The sequence below is a fragment of the Acipenser ruthenus genome, chromosome 57, assembly GCF_902713425.1.
Source record: "Acipenser ruthenus chromosome 57, fAciRut3.2 maternal haplotype, whole genome shotgun sequence".
In the NCBI taxonomy this organism is placed as follows: Eukaryota; Metazoa; Chordata; class Actinopteri; order Acipenseriformes; family Acipenseridae; genus Acipenser; species Acipenser ruthenus.
In genome coordinates, this window is record NC_081245.1 from 4,958,196 (window position 1) to 4,974,467 (window position 16,272).

General features: G+C 41.6%; 2 protein-coding genes across 3 annotated transcripts; both read right to left on the bottom strand.

Annotated features, from left to right (window-relative positions):
• Positions 1-4,325: 4,325 nt before the first annotated feature.
• LOC131724833 (zinc finger protein 260-like) lies at positions 4,326-8,754 on the bottom strand. Its single transcript, XM_059017731.1, has 2 exons — positions 8,662-8,754; positions 4,326-7,492 (listed from the first exon to the last, which is right to left on the bottom strand). The coding sequence occupies exon 2, from the start codon at positions 7,435-7,437 to the stop codon at positions 5,797-5,799; it is 1,641 nt and encodes a 546-aa protein (XP_058873714.1). The 5' UTR covers positions 7,438-7,492; positions 8,662-8,754; the 3' UTR covers positions 4,326-5,796.
• On the bottom strand, positions 4,326-14,364 carry LOC131724870 (zinc finger protein 239-like). Of its 2 annotated transcripts, none has more exons than XR_009320337.1 (2): positions 14,248-14,364; positions 4,326-5,246 (listed from the first exon to the last, which is right to left on the bottom strand). XR_009320337.1 is itself a non-coding variant. In XM_059017850.1 (2 exons), the coding sequence occupies exon 2, from the start codon at positions 12,571-12,573 to the stop codon at positions 11,725-11,727; it is 849 nt and encodes a 282-aa protein (XP_058873833.1). In that variant the 5' UTR covers positions 12,574-12,628; positions 14,248-14,347; the 3' UTR covers positions 8,985-11,724. The 2 variants fall into 2 exon arrangements, 1 of the variants encoding a protein (XP_058873833.1); XM_059017850.1 differs by lacking the exon at positions 4,326-5,246 and adding an exon at positions 8,985-12,628 and having other exon boundaries at positions 14,248-14,347.
• Positions 14,365-16,272: the final 1,908 nt, after the last annotated feature.

A 16,272-nucleotide genomic window follows, 5' to 3' on the forward strand; every position in this document is an offset into this window, starting at 1 on the left:
CATCTATTCTGGAGACGATATCATGTTTTTAAAAACTACATGAAAGCCACTAAGCCGATCAAAAGGATACCAAGCTGGCTGTGCAGAGATTCTTGTGCAGGAACGTCTTGTGTTTTGTCGCTGGCGGGATATAAGTTTGCAGGGTTAGCTCTGAATTTCGCAATCAGAGTCGATATGGAGGCAGGCGGTACCGCTGTTCATTACCGTGCGGGTATGAGAGACTGTCTCAAAGCTCCGCTGGGCAAACGGGTTTTTATTTTACTTTGTAAGTTACTCTTCCACGGGATACGATTTCTGAGCATCTATATTTAAACAGACCCCCCCCCCCTCCCCCCTCCCGGGCAGCCCTAATGGAGGCACATTTACAGCGTTGATTTTCATCGGGGTTTAGCTTCAGTTGTTAATGTAAATGAGGCTTAGAAGAATTATGATGGAATTCAAAACCGCGTTACCCGAATACTTTGAAACACCTTCCCCTCCACCCCCCTAGAATTAATTCTGTGGAGGCCCATGTCACCGGTACCGCTGCTATTGACCCCAAAAAGTATTTTGTTTGTTTGTTTGTTTGTTTGTTTGTTTGTTTGTTTGTGTGGCGGCGGCGCGCGCGCGCACGCAAACGGCCCCATTCAGCGCTGAGGTGAGAGCTCGAGCGGTTATTGTTTGTAAACAAATAGAAACGCTCGGTATTAATTTAACACGATAGATTTTGTTTTCATTTGTTTGGTTTTTTCTCCCCAGGGGCGGTGGGTCTGTGTGTGTTATTATTATTATTATTATTATTTATTTATTTTTATTTATTTATGACCACGGAAAAAAGGACCGTCTTTCTTGCAATATTGTTACACGAAGCAAATAATTTGCAGTACAACTGATCAAATGTAAGTGTCTGTACCGGTTAACAAATGCAATACAATTAATTTAGATTAAAAAAACAAAACTTACTCGTTAATTCAGCCACTCCAGCCTCCTCTCTCTCCTTCAGGTAAAAACATTGTGAGACCGAAGCGAAAACAAACCCGCCCCCTCTCTCACCTGCGGGGACATCCTGAAAAGAGGAGTCCTCCGGTGATTGGACGCGCTGGGGCTCTCCTAACCAATAGGGGATGAGCTCTGTGGAAGTTTAGTGTATAATCAAGAAAACAGGAGCATTTTTATACTCGAGTACCGTTCAGAATAATAATAATAATAATAATAATAATAATAATATATGCGGTGATGTATGAAAACATGAGATTAATTTATGAATATAAAACAAGCACACAGATTATAGTTTTATTAATTATATCAAAAATTTGATAAAAGTTACCAGCTGATCAGCCAGTTAATAAAATGACAAGGAAATGTTGGTTCATTTATAGAATATCCGGTTCATTTATAAAGTTACAAACGGCTAATAATACCTTGTATCACTGTCATGTATAATACAAACACATGAGCTAATACACTCATTTAAATGCGAGGATTACCTTTCCAGATACCAGAGACTGAATAATCTCTCTCCCATTGAAATGAATGACAAACCTCTCCCTGCTATTCTCACGTCTCCCAGTAGATGGCGCCAGGTCTCCACGCAAGTACTGGCTGCAGGAAAACGACACAGCGCCGGTGTAACAGATCTGTGTGCAGTTTCACAGTCAATACGATTGCATGGCTGCATGTTTAATACATTGTTCCACTAGACTTCAGTTTAACAGTATTTTTGCTTCAGTCTAATCAATCGTGGGAAACCACTGAATCTACAATTGGATAAGAGCTTCTACAGAAACTACAATATTATTCCTGAGTGAATGTTTGCTTCATTCTACCAGAGTTCAGCTTTCTGTGCAGAACTAGTTCATCAGAAACTAGATTGATGACTTTCCAGTTAGTTTACATTCCCCATTCTAGTTCCAGGCTGGCAGAACATTGCTTAAATTACTGGCTTTATTATATTCTAAACTCTGGAAGAATGTAGTAAACTAACACAGACACCAAGAAGAAGTACTCATAACAGGCAAAAAGAAACTCAACACATGAAAATGATTACATTTATTAAGACTCACAAAACTAATAAGAATACAGAAGTTGGAAATCAAGGTATCAGAATTATAAGTATAGCAGGAATCAAACACTGAAACACATATTTTCATGAGCACGCTGTCTTCCGTGTGTTTCCGTACACGCACACGCAGGATTCACGCACATTACACACAGTGACGGGGTGAAGCAGCGTCTGTTGTGTGGGTTTGTAACGGTTGGCTATCTGGGGTGCCAGGCAAATGCATAATCTACCATATTTAATTGTCACCAAACTGCTACTAGGACATAGTAATCCACTTTTCCATATGTGACACCACTACACCCTATATATACCCAGGGAATAATAACTGTGTAATTGAAAATAAATAATTAACAAACAGGACAGAAGAGGTAAACAGCTAGGAGAAGCAGCACTGAGGAACCATGCAATCCTCAAGCATTTATTACACTCTACAAGTAACAAGCAGGCCTCTTGGTTACTGACTATGAACTAACAATGGAAAAATATACTAGTTAATTACATCAATTAACCAATCACACTTAATTGGTTATACAGACACCAACCATAAACATATTGCACAGCACTGTTATATATTACACTCAAATAAGCTACATATATATACATTTGCACACTTAAACTAGTTACACATATTGCACATAAGTAGCTAATAAATATATTGCACGTAATTTTTAATAGTTAGCACATAATCACACTATTAATTGGTTATACTGAGCCCAACAGGTAATTATATTGCACATCACTATATATTGCGCAACCAGTTATATTGTACTCAAATAAGAACATAAGAAAGTTTACAAACGAGAGGAGGCACCATTCAGCCTGTCTTGCTCGTTTGGTTGTCAGTAGCTTATTGATCCCAGAATCTCATCAAGCAGCTTCTTGAAGGATCCCAGGGTGTCAGCTTCAACAACATTACTGGGGGGTTGGTTCCAGACCCTCACAACTCTCTGTGTAAAAAAGTGCCTCCTATTTTCTGTTCTGAATGCACCTTTATCTAATCTCCATTTATGACCCCTGGTCCTTTTTTTCTTTTTTCAAGTCAAAGAAGTCCCCCGGGTTGACATTGTCTATACCTTTCAGGATTCTGAATGTTTGAATCAGATCGCCGCGTAGTCTTCTTTGTTCAAGACTGAATAGATTCAGTTCTTTAAGCCTGTCTGCATACGACATGCCTTTTAAACCCGGGATAATTCTGGTCGCTCTTCTTTGCACTCTTTCTAGAGCAGCAATATCCTTTTTGTAACGAGGTGACCATAACTGAACACAATATTCAAGGTGAGGTCTTACTAATGCAAATTATATATATATATATATATATATATATATATATATATATATATATATATGTGTATGTATAACTTATTGGGGTCAATAAATAAGTTATTGACCCAAATAAGTTCTACATACATATATATATATATATATATATATATATATATATATATATATATATATATATATATATGCACCCTTAATAAACTTGTTACACACATTGCATGTAACTAATTAATAAATATACTGCACATAACATTTTAATTAAATAGTTAGCATATAATAGATTAGTTATTCAATTAATTAAATAGTTATCTATTGATTTGTCTCAAACCACCAATTTAAAATCACAAGTAACATTTAAATTTCAAAATTTAAAGTGATCAATTAATCATGATTTAGAAAAGACCCTCCATTATGTTATATTGTTTATAATTTCTCCTTAACTCACACTATTCTTAACTTCCAATAGTGGATAAAAACTAGAGTCAATGACCCACTTATGCTATGCAAATATAGAGATGATATAACTATATAGCATAACTAATAAGGTTGCAATGCAGGAAAACAATTTACAATTATAGAGCATGTGATCCAACAAACAATATATTAATTAAATGTTGCACAAGAGTTCCAGCACGTTTATCCAAAGAAGCAGGAGAAATGAAAGAAACAGAAATAAACTGCATCTGTGTTTAAGAACAAGTCGCAGTAAATTTCCATTAGTTTAAGAGCAATAAAACTGGTGGCGCGCTCTCCTTTTCCACCGTAATAAAGAATCAGCAGGAAATAGTCAAGACAGCTCGATGAAAATGCAACTGTCCAGATCAGGAAAAACTATGAACAAAAGTTTATTTTCTCAAACTCGATTCAGCAGCACCGCGTCTCCCCAGGTTCCACACGCACTCCAGCCACAGCTCTCACCGCAACACTGCAACACAGCTCACTCGAATAGTTTGTTGTTTTTCTTTATTCTGTGAAACATCCAACAGCTATACTTGCAAAACAAACAAACACAGCTGAACTTGTTGTCCTCAGTAGCGTGCCGCCATGTTTTCAAAACTTTCTTCTTTCTCTGTCTCTCTCTCTTGCTCAGCTCAACCACCTGCAACACACCTTCCGCACAACGTCCTTTTCTTTCCCATCCTGCAACAGTGCTAGCTTTATACCCCTGCAATCCCAATGTTACGTAATCATTTTTTATTTAAAAGGAAGCAAGTAATATATAGACAAGCACCGACACATTTACCTATCGTCACAGGTTCGAATGAAGACGCCATTTTTGTTTCAACAAGTTCAGTTGGGAAGCAGCTTCAATTGCATTTAGTATGAAGCTGTAATCTAGAGTTACTTCAGAACTTGTAGATAAACTCAGTCAATGTTTCAATGGTTCTGACGTGCAGTGAAAGTCTTATCTGGTTTCAATTGTTCGGAGTAGAATCGCTTGTGTTTTTAATCTCACAAAGTGTTACTCTGAGTTCAATGCTTTTACTTCTGGTTTGCATGTAGATTTTTCTACACAAACACAGTATTTTACTCTCAAAGTCTTTGAATCGTAACACTTATTCTGGAGATGTGGTCCTTGTTGGAATGCAGTTGTCTTCTTTGTAACATGTAGAGTTGCAGAATGTAGCGGCGAGGAGTCTTCTTCAGGATGAAGATACGTACGATGCTTGAATGGGTCCCCATTGCAAGCGAAGGCTCAATGGTTACTTCATGGCGAGATGAGTCTGAATCCAAGAGAACGAGTTCATGCATGTTTTGATTTAAATATAGCGCCCAAAGAGGAGTTTACTTAGGAGATCCAATCACTTCCGGGTAAAACAGGAAGCTAATCCCTGACTGAAATCAGTCCTTTCATTGGCTTACAAAGTTTGAATGACGCTTCCTTTTACACAAGCAATGTGCGTCATTAAAACAGGGAGCGACCCTCCTCCATGGAGAGAGAGAGAGAGAGAGAGAGAGAGAGAGAGAGAGAGAGAACAGGATTCAAAACATGTATAGAACAAAACTTCATTTTCTGCTAGCTAGTTATATTGATCACAGAAGGATAAACATGTCAGTTTCATTCACTTGTGTTTCAGGATAACAATTTATTTAATGGTTGAAAGTCATGACACCTCGTAATTAACATCACAGCATCTTAAGCCTCATAGTTTAAGATTTGAAATGTCATTTTTATAAAGTACATTCAATTACAACTATGAATTTCTCCCATGGCGTATACGTTGAATATACAGACTTCTCAGGGGTTGGAGGCACTCGGCTTCACCTCGTATCACACAACGCTCCGAGGCGTCTGTATATTCAATGGATTGCAAACTAAGAATGTACTTTATAATGTAACGGCTTCAGAGCACTGTGTTTAATATTGATGAATCTGTATCATCTGTAGACATTCACCACAGATCTCACAGATTCTATATTACGCTGCTGTTTAAAACGACTGGAATTTCTGAGCGCGGGTTAAACTTTTTTCACATTTATGACACGGATGCGGTTTCTCTTCCAGTGTGGATTCTCTGGTGATATTTCAGGTTTTGTAAACGTCTGAAACTCTTCCCACAGTCAGCACAGACATGTTGTTTCTCTCCAGTGTGGATTCGCTGGTGTCTTTTCAAGTTGCATGACAGACTGAAACTCTTCCCACAGTCAGCACAGACATGTTGTTTCTCTCCAGTGTGGATTCGCTGGTGTTTTTTCAAGTCACCTGACAGTATGAAACTCTTGCCACAGACAGCACAGACATGTTGTTTCTCTCCAGTGTGGATTTGCTGGTGATATTTCAGACCTTGTGACCATCTGAAACTCTTCCCACAGTCAGCACAGACATGTGGTTTCTCTGCAGTGTGGATTCGCTGGTGTGTTTTCAAGTCAGCTGACAGTCTGAATCTCTTGCCACAGTCAGCACACACATACGGTTTCTCTCCTGTGTGGATTCTCTGGTGAAGTTTCAGGCTTTGTTTATCTCTGAAACTCTTCCCACAGTCAGCACACACATATGGTTTCTCTCCAGTATGGATTCGCTGGTGAAGTTTCAGGCTTTGTTTATCTCTGAAACTATTCCCACAGTCAGCACACACATACGGTTTCTCTCCAGAGTGGATTCGCTGGTGAAGTTTCAGGTTTTGTAACTGACTGAAACTCTTCCCACAGTCAGCACAGACATACGGTTTCTCTCCAGTGTGGATTCGCTGGTGAAGTTTCAGGTTTTGTAACTGTCTGAAACTCCTCCCACAGTCAGCACAGACATACGGTTTCTCTCCAGTATGGATTTGCTGGTGACGTTTCAGGTTTTGTAACTGACTGAAACTCTTTCCACATTCTGTACAGGACAGAGAGCCCTGCAAGCTGCTTGTTATAAAATGGTTACCCTCCTCTTCAACATGGACAGGGTCTAGTTCAGGAAGCCCCGCTTCAACATGGACAGGGTCTAGTTCAGGAAGCTCCTCTTTAATGTGGACAGGGTCTAGTTCAGGAAGCCCCTCTTCAACATGGACAGGGTCTAGTTCAGGAAGCTCCTCTTTAATGTGGACAGCCTCCATCTCTGAATCCTGCCTTTCAGAAGGATAACCCAGCTGTACCTTCAGAACTCGCAGGTGGTGTTTCAGGGTGCTGTGGGGTCTGAAATCTGTCCCGCATTCATGACAGTTAGAATGATGAGACTGCTCTTTAACAAAGACTGATTCTAGTACTGGACTCTCCTCTTTAATATGGACTGATTCTAGGACAGGACTCTCTTCTTTAATATGGACTGATTCTAGGACAGGACTCTCTTCTTTAATATGGACTGATTCTAGGACAGGACTCTCCTCTTTCATATGGACTGATTCTAGTACTGGACTCTCCTCTTTAATATGGACTGATTCTAGGACAGGACTCTCTTCTTTAATATGGACTGATTCTAGGACAGGACTCTCCTCTTTCATATGGACTGATTCTAGTACAGGACTCTCCTCTTTAATATGGACTGATTCTAGGACAGGACTCTCCTCTTTAATATGGACTGATTCTAGGACAGGACTCTCCTCTTTAATATGGAATGATTCTAAGACAGAACTCTCCTCTTTAATATGGACTGAGTCTAGTACAGGTCTCTCCTGTTTAATATGGACAGGCTCCATCGTTGAATCTTCTGTTTCACAAGGATAATCCAGTTTTGTCTTCTCAACAAATTTCCTAAAAACAACAAAAAAAAACACACAATACAATCTGTTACACTCCCTGTGTTAAATTCTAAGAAGTTGTCTCAGCAGCACCTTCGTAAACGCTCACACAGAGCGATCAATCACCTGTTTGCACCTCGTCACTGAGCGACTCGCTGTACTGTGTGCTGAGAGACTGGCACTGACAGCACCAGACGGGGCGACAGAGGAAAACATTCTCTCAGCCGTGTCACCATGACGACCGTGAAGCTCCGCCTCAAACTGACAGCGACGACACAAATAAAATGTTGATTTTATTGTACGTGACATGTGTTGCTATTGTCTGGCTATGAATTACTATCTACAGTAATTAACGTACTCGCGTACACACGCAGTCTTCACTAAAGTCCCCATTTAAAGACAGTACGTTTCACTGCGGCCCTCGGGATGAAATTGTTAGCTAGGTGGCTGTTTTATTTTTAATTAGCAGTGGGAGAAAACCGCTTCAGCAAAATTGTTTTTTAGGGCAGCATGTGGAGTAGTGGTCAGGGCTCTGGACTCTTGACCGGAGGGTCGTGGGTTCAATCCCAGGTGGGGGGGACACTGCTGCTGTACCCTTGAGCAAGGTACTTTACCTAGATTGCTCCAGTAAAAACCCAACTGTATAAATGGGGAATTGTATGTAAAAAATAATGTGATATCTTGTAACAATTGTAAGCCGCCCTGGATAAGGGCGTCAGCTAAGAAATAAATAATAATAATAATAATAATAATAATAATAATAATAATTCAGGACTGTCGAGTCTGCAGCGGAGCGGAGCGCAGCCTCACACCGGAAATCAAAAGGACGGCTTGTTTGTTTACGTGGGGGCGGCGCGCGCGAACGCAAACGCTCCCGCGCGGCGCGGAGGGCTCGAGCGGTTACGCGTTTTTAAAAATGTTTAAATGTTTGATATTAATTGACCGGAATTGATTTTTTAAGTTTTGTTTTTTTAGTTTTTTTTAGTTTTTCCAGCGGCTGCCCTCTCGGTGGGCCTGCGTGTGTGTGAGATACAATTATTATCATCATCCACGGGAACAAAACGACCCGCTTTCTGAAAATATTATTACACGAAACAAACTGTGTTCAGTAGAACTGATCAAATGTAAGAGTCTGTACCGGTTAACAAATGTAATAAAATGAATTTATATTTAAAATCTTACTCGTTAATTCAGCCTCTCCAGCCTCCTCTCTCTCCTTCAGGGAAAAATATTGTGAGGGACCGAAGCGAAAACAAACCCGCCCCCTCTCTCGCCTGCCATTGGCTGCGGGGTCATTCCGAACCGAGGAGTCCTCCGGTGATTGGACGAGCTGGGGCTCTCCTAACCAATAGGGGATCAGCTCTGTGGCAGTTTACCGTATAATCAAGAAAATAGGCGCATTTTTATACTCGTGTACCTTTCAGTGTATAATAATAATAATAATAATAATAATAATAATAATAATAATAATAATAATAATAATAATATCGGTGGTGATGCATGAAAACATGAGATTATTTTATTTATTTAAAACAAGCACACAGATTATAGTTGTATTAATTATATAAAACATTAACAAAGGTTAGCAGCTGATCTGTCAGTTAAAAAATGAGAAGTTATTGTTGGTTCATAGCCGATTAATTTATAACGCTACAAATGGCTAATAATACCTTATGTATGTGTATCACTGTCTTGTATAATACAGACACATTTAAACTGGAGTATTAACTTTCCAGATACCGTTTGGAGTCTTAATAATCTCTCTCCCATTGAAATGAATGCAACCCTCTCCCTGCTATTCTCACGTCTCCCAGTAGATGGCGCCAGGCCTCCACGCAAGTACTGGCTGCAGGAAAACGACACAGCGCCGGTGAAACACATCTGTGTGCAGTTTCACAGTCAATACGATTGCATGGGTGCGTGTTTAATACATTGTTCCACTAGACTTCAGTTTAACAGTGTTTCTGTTTCAGTCTAATCAATCGTGGTAAACCACTGAATCTACAATTGGATAAGAGCCTCTACAGAAACTACAATATTATTCCTGAGTGAATGTTTGCTACATTCTACCAGAGTTCAGCTTTCTGTGCAGAACTAGTTCATCAGAAACTAGATTGATGACTTTCCAGTTAGTTTACATTCCCCATTCTAGTTCCAGGCAGGCAGAACATTGCTTACATTACTGGCTTTATTGTATTCTAAACTCTTTTCAGAATGTAGTAAACTAACACAGACACCAAGAAGAAGGGATTATATTGTAGTGTCAAACTGAACAGGACTGTGTGTATGGCAGGTGTTCCTAATGTTTTGGCCAGCTCTTTTGCACAGTGCAGTATTGTGTGTATTTGCATGCTGTGTGTGTATGGCAGGTGTTCCTAATGTTTTGGCCAGCTCTTTTGCACAGTGCTGTATTGTGTGTATTTGCATGCTGTGTGTCTATGGCAGGTGTTCCTAATGTTCTGGCCAGCTCTTTTGCACAGTGCTGTATTGTGTGTATTTGCATGCTGTGTGTGTATGGCAGGTGTTCCTAATGTTTTGGCCAGCTCTTTTGCACAGTGCTGTATTGTGTGTATTTGCATGCTGTGTGTGTATGGCAGGTGTTCCTAATGTTTTGGCCAGCTCTTTTGCACAGCGCTGTATTGTGTGTATTTGCATGCTGTGTGTGTATGGCAGGTGTTCCTAATGTTTTGGCCAGCTCTTTTGCACAGTGCTGTATTGTGTGTATTTGCATGCTGTGTGTGTATGGCAGGTGTTCCTAATGTTTTGGCCAGCTCTTTTGCACAGTGCTGTATTGTGTGTATTTGCATGCTGTGTGTGTATGGCAGGTGTTCCTAATGTTTTGGCCAGCTCTTTTGCACAGTGCTGTATTGTGTGTATTTGCATGCTGTGTGTGTATGGCAGGTGTTCCTAATGTTTTGGCCAGCTCTTTTGCACAGTGCTGTATTGTGTGTATTTGCATGCTGTGTGTGTATGGCAGGTGTTCCTAATGTTTTGGCCAGCTCTTTTGCACAGTGCTGTATTGTGTGTATTTGCATGCTGTGTGTGTATGGCAGGTGTTCCTAATGTTTTGGCCAGCTCTTTTCCACAGTTCTGTATTGTGTGTATTTGCATGCTGTGTGTGTATGGCAGGTGTTCCTAATGTTTTGGCCAGCTCTTTTGCACAGCGCTGTATTGTGTGTATTTGCATGCTGTGTGTGTATGGCAGGTGTTCCTAATGTTTTGGCCAGCTCTTTTGCACAGTGCTGTATTGTGTGTATTTGCATGCTGTGTGTGTATGGCAGGTGTTCCTAATGTTTTGGCCAGCTCTTTTGCACAGTGCTGTATTGTGTGTATTTGCATGCTGTGTGTGTATGGCAGGTGTTCCTAATGTTTTGGCCAGCTCTTTTGCACAGCGCTGTATTGTGTGTATTTGCATGCTGTGTGTGTATGGCAGGTGTTCCTAATGTTTTGGCCAGCTCTTTTGCACAGTGCTGTATTGTGTGTATTTGCATGCTGTGTGTGTATGGCAGGTGTTCCTAATGTTTTGGCCAGCTCTTTTGCACAGTGCTGTATTGTGTGTATTTGTATTCGCAATGTGCGTCATTAACACAGGAAGCGACCCTCCTCCATAGAGAGAGAGAGAGAAAAAGAGAGAGAGAGAGAGAGCAGGATTCGAAACATGTATAGAACAAAACTTCATTTTGTGCTCGCTAGTTATATTGATCACAGAAGGATAAACATGTCAGTTTCATTCACTTGTGTTTCAGGATAACAATTCATTTCATGGGTTGAAAGTCATGGCGCCTCGTATCCACCAGGTGTCGCAATTCTTAACCCTTCATAGGAAGTTGTATCCTGGCTTTCAGACAGACTTTCTTAATTAACAGATAAGAATCAGCTCTGTTTGTTTAGACCAGACTGGCAGGTAATCTGAACTGAAACCAATTCAAATCCTTACGACCCTCTGTTGCTAATATCCAGTCCTTTGAAGCAGATCTCGAATGTTATGGGAGAAGGTTGGGTGAGAAGGTTTCTCTGTTGTGTGGATTCGCTGGTGCCTCTCAAGCTGTATATCCATCTGAAACTCCTCCCACAGTCACCACCGACATCTTGGTTTCCCTTCTGTGTGAATTCTCTGGTGAAGTTTCAGGCTTTGTAAATCTCTGAGACTCCTCCCACAGTCAGCACAGGTATACGGTTTCTCTTCCAGAGTGGATTCGCTGGTGAAGTTTCAGGTTTTGTAAATCTCTGAGACTCCTCCCACAGTCAGCACAGGTATACGGTTTCTCTTCCAGAGTGGATTCGCTGGTGAAGTTTCAGGTTTTGTAAACGTGTGAAACTCTTCCCGCAGTCGGCACAGACATTCGGCTTCTCTCCTGTGTGGATTCGCTCGTGTCTTTTCAATGTGCTTGACCAGCTGAATCTCTTCCCACAGTCACCACAGACATATCGTTTCTCTCCAGTGTGGATTCGCTGGTGAAGTTTCAGGCTTTGTAAATCTCTGAAACTCTTCCCACAGTCAGCACAGACATGCGGTTTCTCTCCAGTGTGGATTCGCTGGTGAAGTTGCAGGTTTTGTAACTGACTGAAACTGTTCCCACAGTCACCACAGATGTGTAGTTTCTCTCCAGTGTGGGTTTGCTGGTGACGTTTCAGGCTCTGCGACTGCGTGAAACTCTTCCCACACTCTGCACAGGTATACGGTTTCTCTCCAGTGTGGATTCGCTGGTGTATTTGGAAGTCCCTTGGCTCTCTGAAACTCTTCCCACAGTCATCACAGTGATGTGGCTTCTCGCCTGTGTGGATTCTCTGATGTCTTTTCAAAGTGCCTGACTGACTGAAACTCTTCCCACAGTCACCACAGGTAAGAGAGCCCTGAAAGCTGCTTAAGGGGTTAGAATTGAGAATAACCCTTTTAATACAGGCTGATTCTAGTTCAGGACTCTCCTCTTTAATATGGGCTGATTCCAGTACAGGACTCTCCTCTTTAATATGGACTGATTCTAGTTCAGGACTCTCCTCTTTAATATGGACTGATTCCAGTACAGGACTCTCCTCTTTAATATGGACTGATTCTAGTACAGGTCTCTCCTGTTTAATATGGACAGGCTCCATCGTTGAATCTTCTGTTTCACAAGGATAATCCAGTTTTGTCTTCTCAACAAATTTCCTAAAAAACAACAAAAAACACACACAATACAATCTGTTACACTCCCTGTGTTAAACTCTATGAAGTTGTCTCAGCAGCACCTTCGTAAACGCTCACACAGAGCGATCGATCACCTGTTTGCACCTCGTCACTGAGCGACTCGCTGTACTGTGTGCTGAGAGACTGACACTGACAGCACCAGACGGGGCGACAGAGGAAAACATTCTCTCAGCCGTGTCACCATGACGACCGTGAAGCTCCGCCTCAAACTGACAGCGACGACACAAATAAAATGTTGATTTTATTGTACGTTTCATGTGTTGCTATTGTCTGGCTATGAATTACTATCTACAGTAATTAACATACTCGCATACACACGCAGTCTTCACTAAAGTCCCAATTTAAAGACAGTACGTTTCACTGCGGCCCTCGGGATGAAATTGTTAGCTAGGTGGCTTTTTTATTTTGAATTAGCAGTGGGAGGAAACCGCTTCAGCAAAATTGTTTTTTAGGGCAGCAGTGTGGAGTAGTGGTCAGGGCTCTGGACTCGGTGTGGAGTAGTGGTCAGGGCTCTGGACTCGGTGTGGAGTAGTGGTCAGGGCTCTGGACTCGGTGTGGAGTAGTGGTCAGGGCTCTGGACTCGGTGTGGAGTAGTGGTCAGGGCTCTGGACTCGGTTTGGAGTAGTGGTCAGGGCTCTGGACTCGGTGTGGAGTAGTGGTCAGGGCTCTGGACTCGGTGTGGAGTAGTGGTCAGGGCTCTGGACTCGGTGTGGAGTAGTGGTCAGGGCTCTGGACTCGGTGTCGAGTAGCGGTCAGGGCTCTGGACTCGGTGTGGAGTAGCGGTCAGGGCTCTGGACTCGGTGTGGAGTAGCGGTCAGGGCTCTGGACTCGGTGTGGAGTAGTGGTCAGGGCTCTGGACTCGGTGTGGAGTAGTGGTCAGGGCTCTGGACTCGGTGTGGAGTAGTGGTCAGGGCTCTGGACTCTTGACAGGAGGGTCGTGGGTTCAATCCCAGGTGGGGGACACTGCTGCTGTACCCTTGAGCAAGGTACTTTACCTAGATTGCTCCAGTAAAAACCCAACTGTATAAAGGGGAATTGTATGTAAAAATAATGTGATATCTTGTAACAATTGTAAGTCGCTCTGGATAAGGGCGTCTGCTAAGAGATACATAATAATAATAATAATAATAATAATAATAATAATAATAATAATAATAATAATAATACAGGACTGTCGAGTCTGCAGCGGAGCGGAGCGCAGCCTCACACCGGAAACAAGAAGGAGGGCTTGTTTGTTTACGTGGCGGCGGCGCGCGCGAACGCAAACGCTCCCGCGCAGCGCGGAGGGCTCGAGCGGTTACGCGTTTTTAAAAATGTTTAAATGTTTGATATTAATTGACCGGAATTGATTTTTTAAGTTTTGTTGTTTTGTTTTTTTTTAGTTTTTTCCAGCGGCTGCCCTCTCGGTGGGCCTGCGTGTGTGTGAGATACAATTATTATCATCATCCACGGGAACAAAACGACCCGCTTTCTGAAAATATTATTACACGAAACAAACTGTGTTCAGTAGAACTGATCAAATGTAAGAGTCTGTACCGGTTAACAAATGTAATAAAATGAATTTATATTTAAAATCTTACTCGTTAATTCAGCCTCTCCGGCCTCCTCTCTCTCCTTCAGGGAAGAATATTGTGAGGAACCGAAGCGAAAACAAACCCGCCCCCTCTCTCGCCTGCCATTGGCTGCGGGGTCATTCCGAACCGAGGAGTCCTCCGGTGATTGGACGCGCTGGGGCTCTCCTAACCAATAGGGAATCAGCTCTGTGGCAGTTTACCGTATAATCAAGAAAATAGGCGCATTTTTATACTCGTGTACCTTTCAGTGTATAATAATAATAATAATAATAATAATAATAATAATAATAATAATAATAATATCGGTGGTGATGCATGAAAACATGAGATTATTTTATTTATTTAAACAAGCACACAGATTATAGTTGTATTAATTATATAAAACATTAACAAAGGTTAGCAGCTGATCTGTCAGTTAAAAAATGACAAGTTATTGTTGGTTCATAGCCGATTAATTTATAACGCTACAAATGGCTAATAATACCTTATATATGTGTATCACTGTCTTGTATAATACAGACACATTTAAACTGGAGTATTAACTTTCCAGATACCGTTTGGAGTCTTAATAATCTCTCTCCCATTGAAATGAATGCAACCCTCTCCCTGCTATTCTCACGTCTCCCAGTAGATGGCGCCAGGCCTCCACGCAAGTACTGGCTGCAGGAAAACGACACAGCGCCGGAGTAACAGATCTGTGTGCAGTTTCACAGTCAATACGATTGCATGGCTGCATGTTTAATACATTGTTCCACTAGACTTCAGTTTAACAGTATTTTTGCTTCAGTCTAATCAATCGTGGGAAACCACTGAATCTACAATTGGATAAGAGCTTCTACAGAAACTACAATATTATTCCTGAGTGAATGTTTGCTACATTCTACCAGAGTTCAGCTTTCTGTGCAGAACTAGTTCATCAGAAACTAGATTGATGACTTTCCAGTTAGTTTACATTCCCCATTCTAGTTCCAGACAGGCAGAACATTGCTTAAATTACTGGCTTAATTGTATTCTAAACTCTTTTCAGAATGTAGTAAACTAACACAGACACCCAGAAGAAGGGATTATATTGTAGCGTCTGTCTGTGTCTCTGTGCCTACCTGTCTGTGTGTCTTTCTGCTTGTCTGTGTGTCTCTCTGTCTGTCTCTCTGCCTGTCTGTGTCTCTCTGCCTGTCTGTGTGTCTCTCTGTGTCTCTCTGCCTGTCTGTTTGTCTCTCTGTCTCTCTGCCTGTCTGTCTCTCTCTCTGCGTGTCTCTCTGCCTGTCTGTGTCTCTGCCTGTGTCTCTGCTTGTCTGTGTGTCTCTCTGCATTGTCTGTCTCTCTGCTTGTCTGTGTCTCTCTGCCTGTCTGTTTGTCTCTCTGCCTGTCTGTGTCTCTCTCTGCCTGTCTGTGTGTCTCTCTGCCTGTCTGTCTCTCTCTCTGCGTGTCTGTGTGTCTCTCTGCCTGTCTGTGTCTCTCTGCCTGTGTCTCTCTGCTTGTCTGTGTGTCTCTCTGCATTGTCTGTCTCTCTGCTTGTCTGTGTCTCTCTGCCTGTGTGTCTCTCTGCCTGTCTGTTTGTCTCTCTGTCTGTCTATAGTATAAGAAAACTGTAGTTCTTCATATCCAGGCAACTGAATACATGCTGCTAATGAAATGATCAGGACTATAAGCACCAGAATGGAAACTACAGCTCCCAGCATGCCTCTGCACTGACAGAAACAGGGAGGGATGATGGGAGCTGTAGTTCTTTATACAGGAGATGGAGCGAGTCACTGACAGGCTGATTCTTCTTCATGCTCAGCCGTGGCGATGGGGGATGGGTTTCACTGACAGGCTGGTTTATTTTACAGATGAAGAAATGCAGACACGGGACCATCATTATTATTATTATTATTATTATTATTATTATTATTATTATTAATTAGCCAGTCTTTATTGTTATTATTATTTTTTACATTAAAAAGCCTCGTTCACTTTCCATTGACTGTGTGATTATTTACAGAACGGTCTGAACAAACAACGCTGTGTTCTGGAGATCCCCTTCAGTCACTG

What these genes read in the sequence shown, in the direction of transcription:
- LOC131724870 (XM_059017850.1), bottom strand. Translation starts at nt 12,573, where the DNA reads ATGGAGCCTGTCCATATTAAACAGGAGAGACCTGTACTAGAATCAGTC.
- LOC131724833 (XM_059017731.1), bottom strand. Translation starts at nt 7,437, where the DNA reads ATGGAGCCTGTCCATATTAAACAGGAGAGACCTGTACTAGACTCAGTC.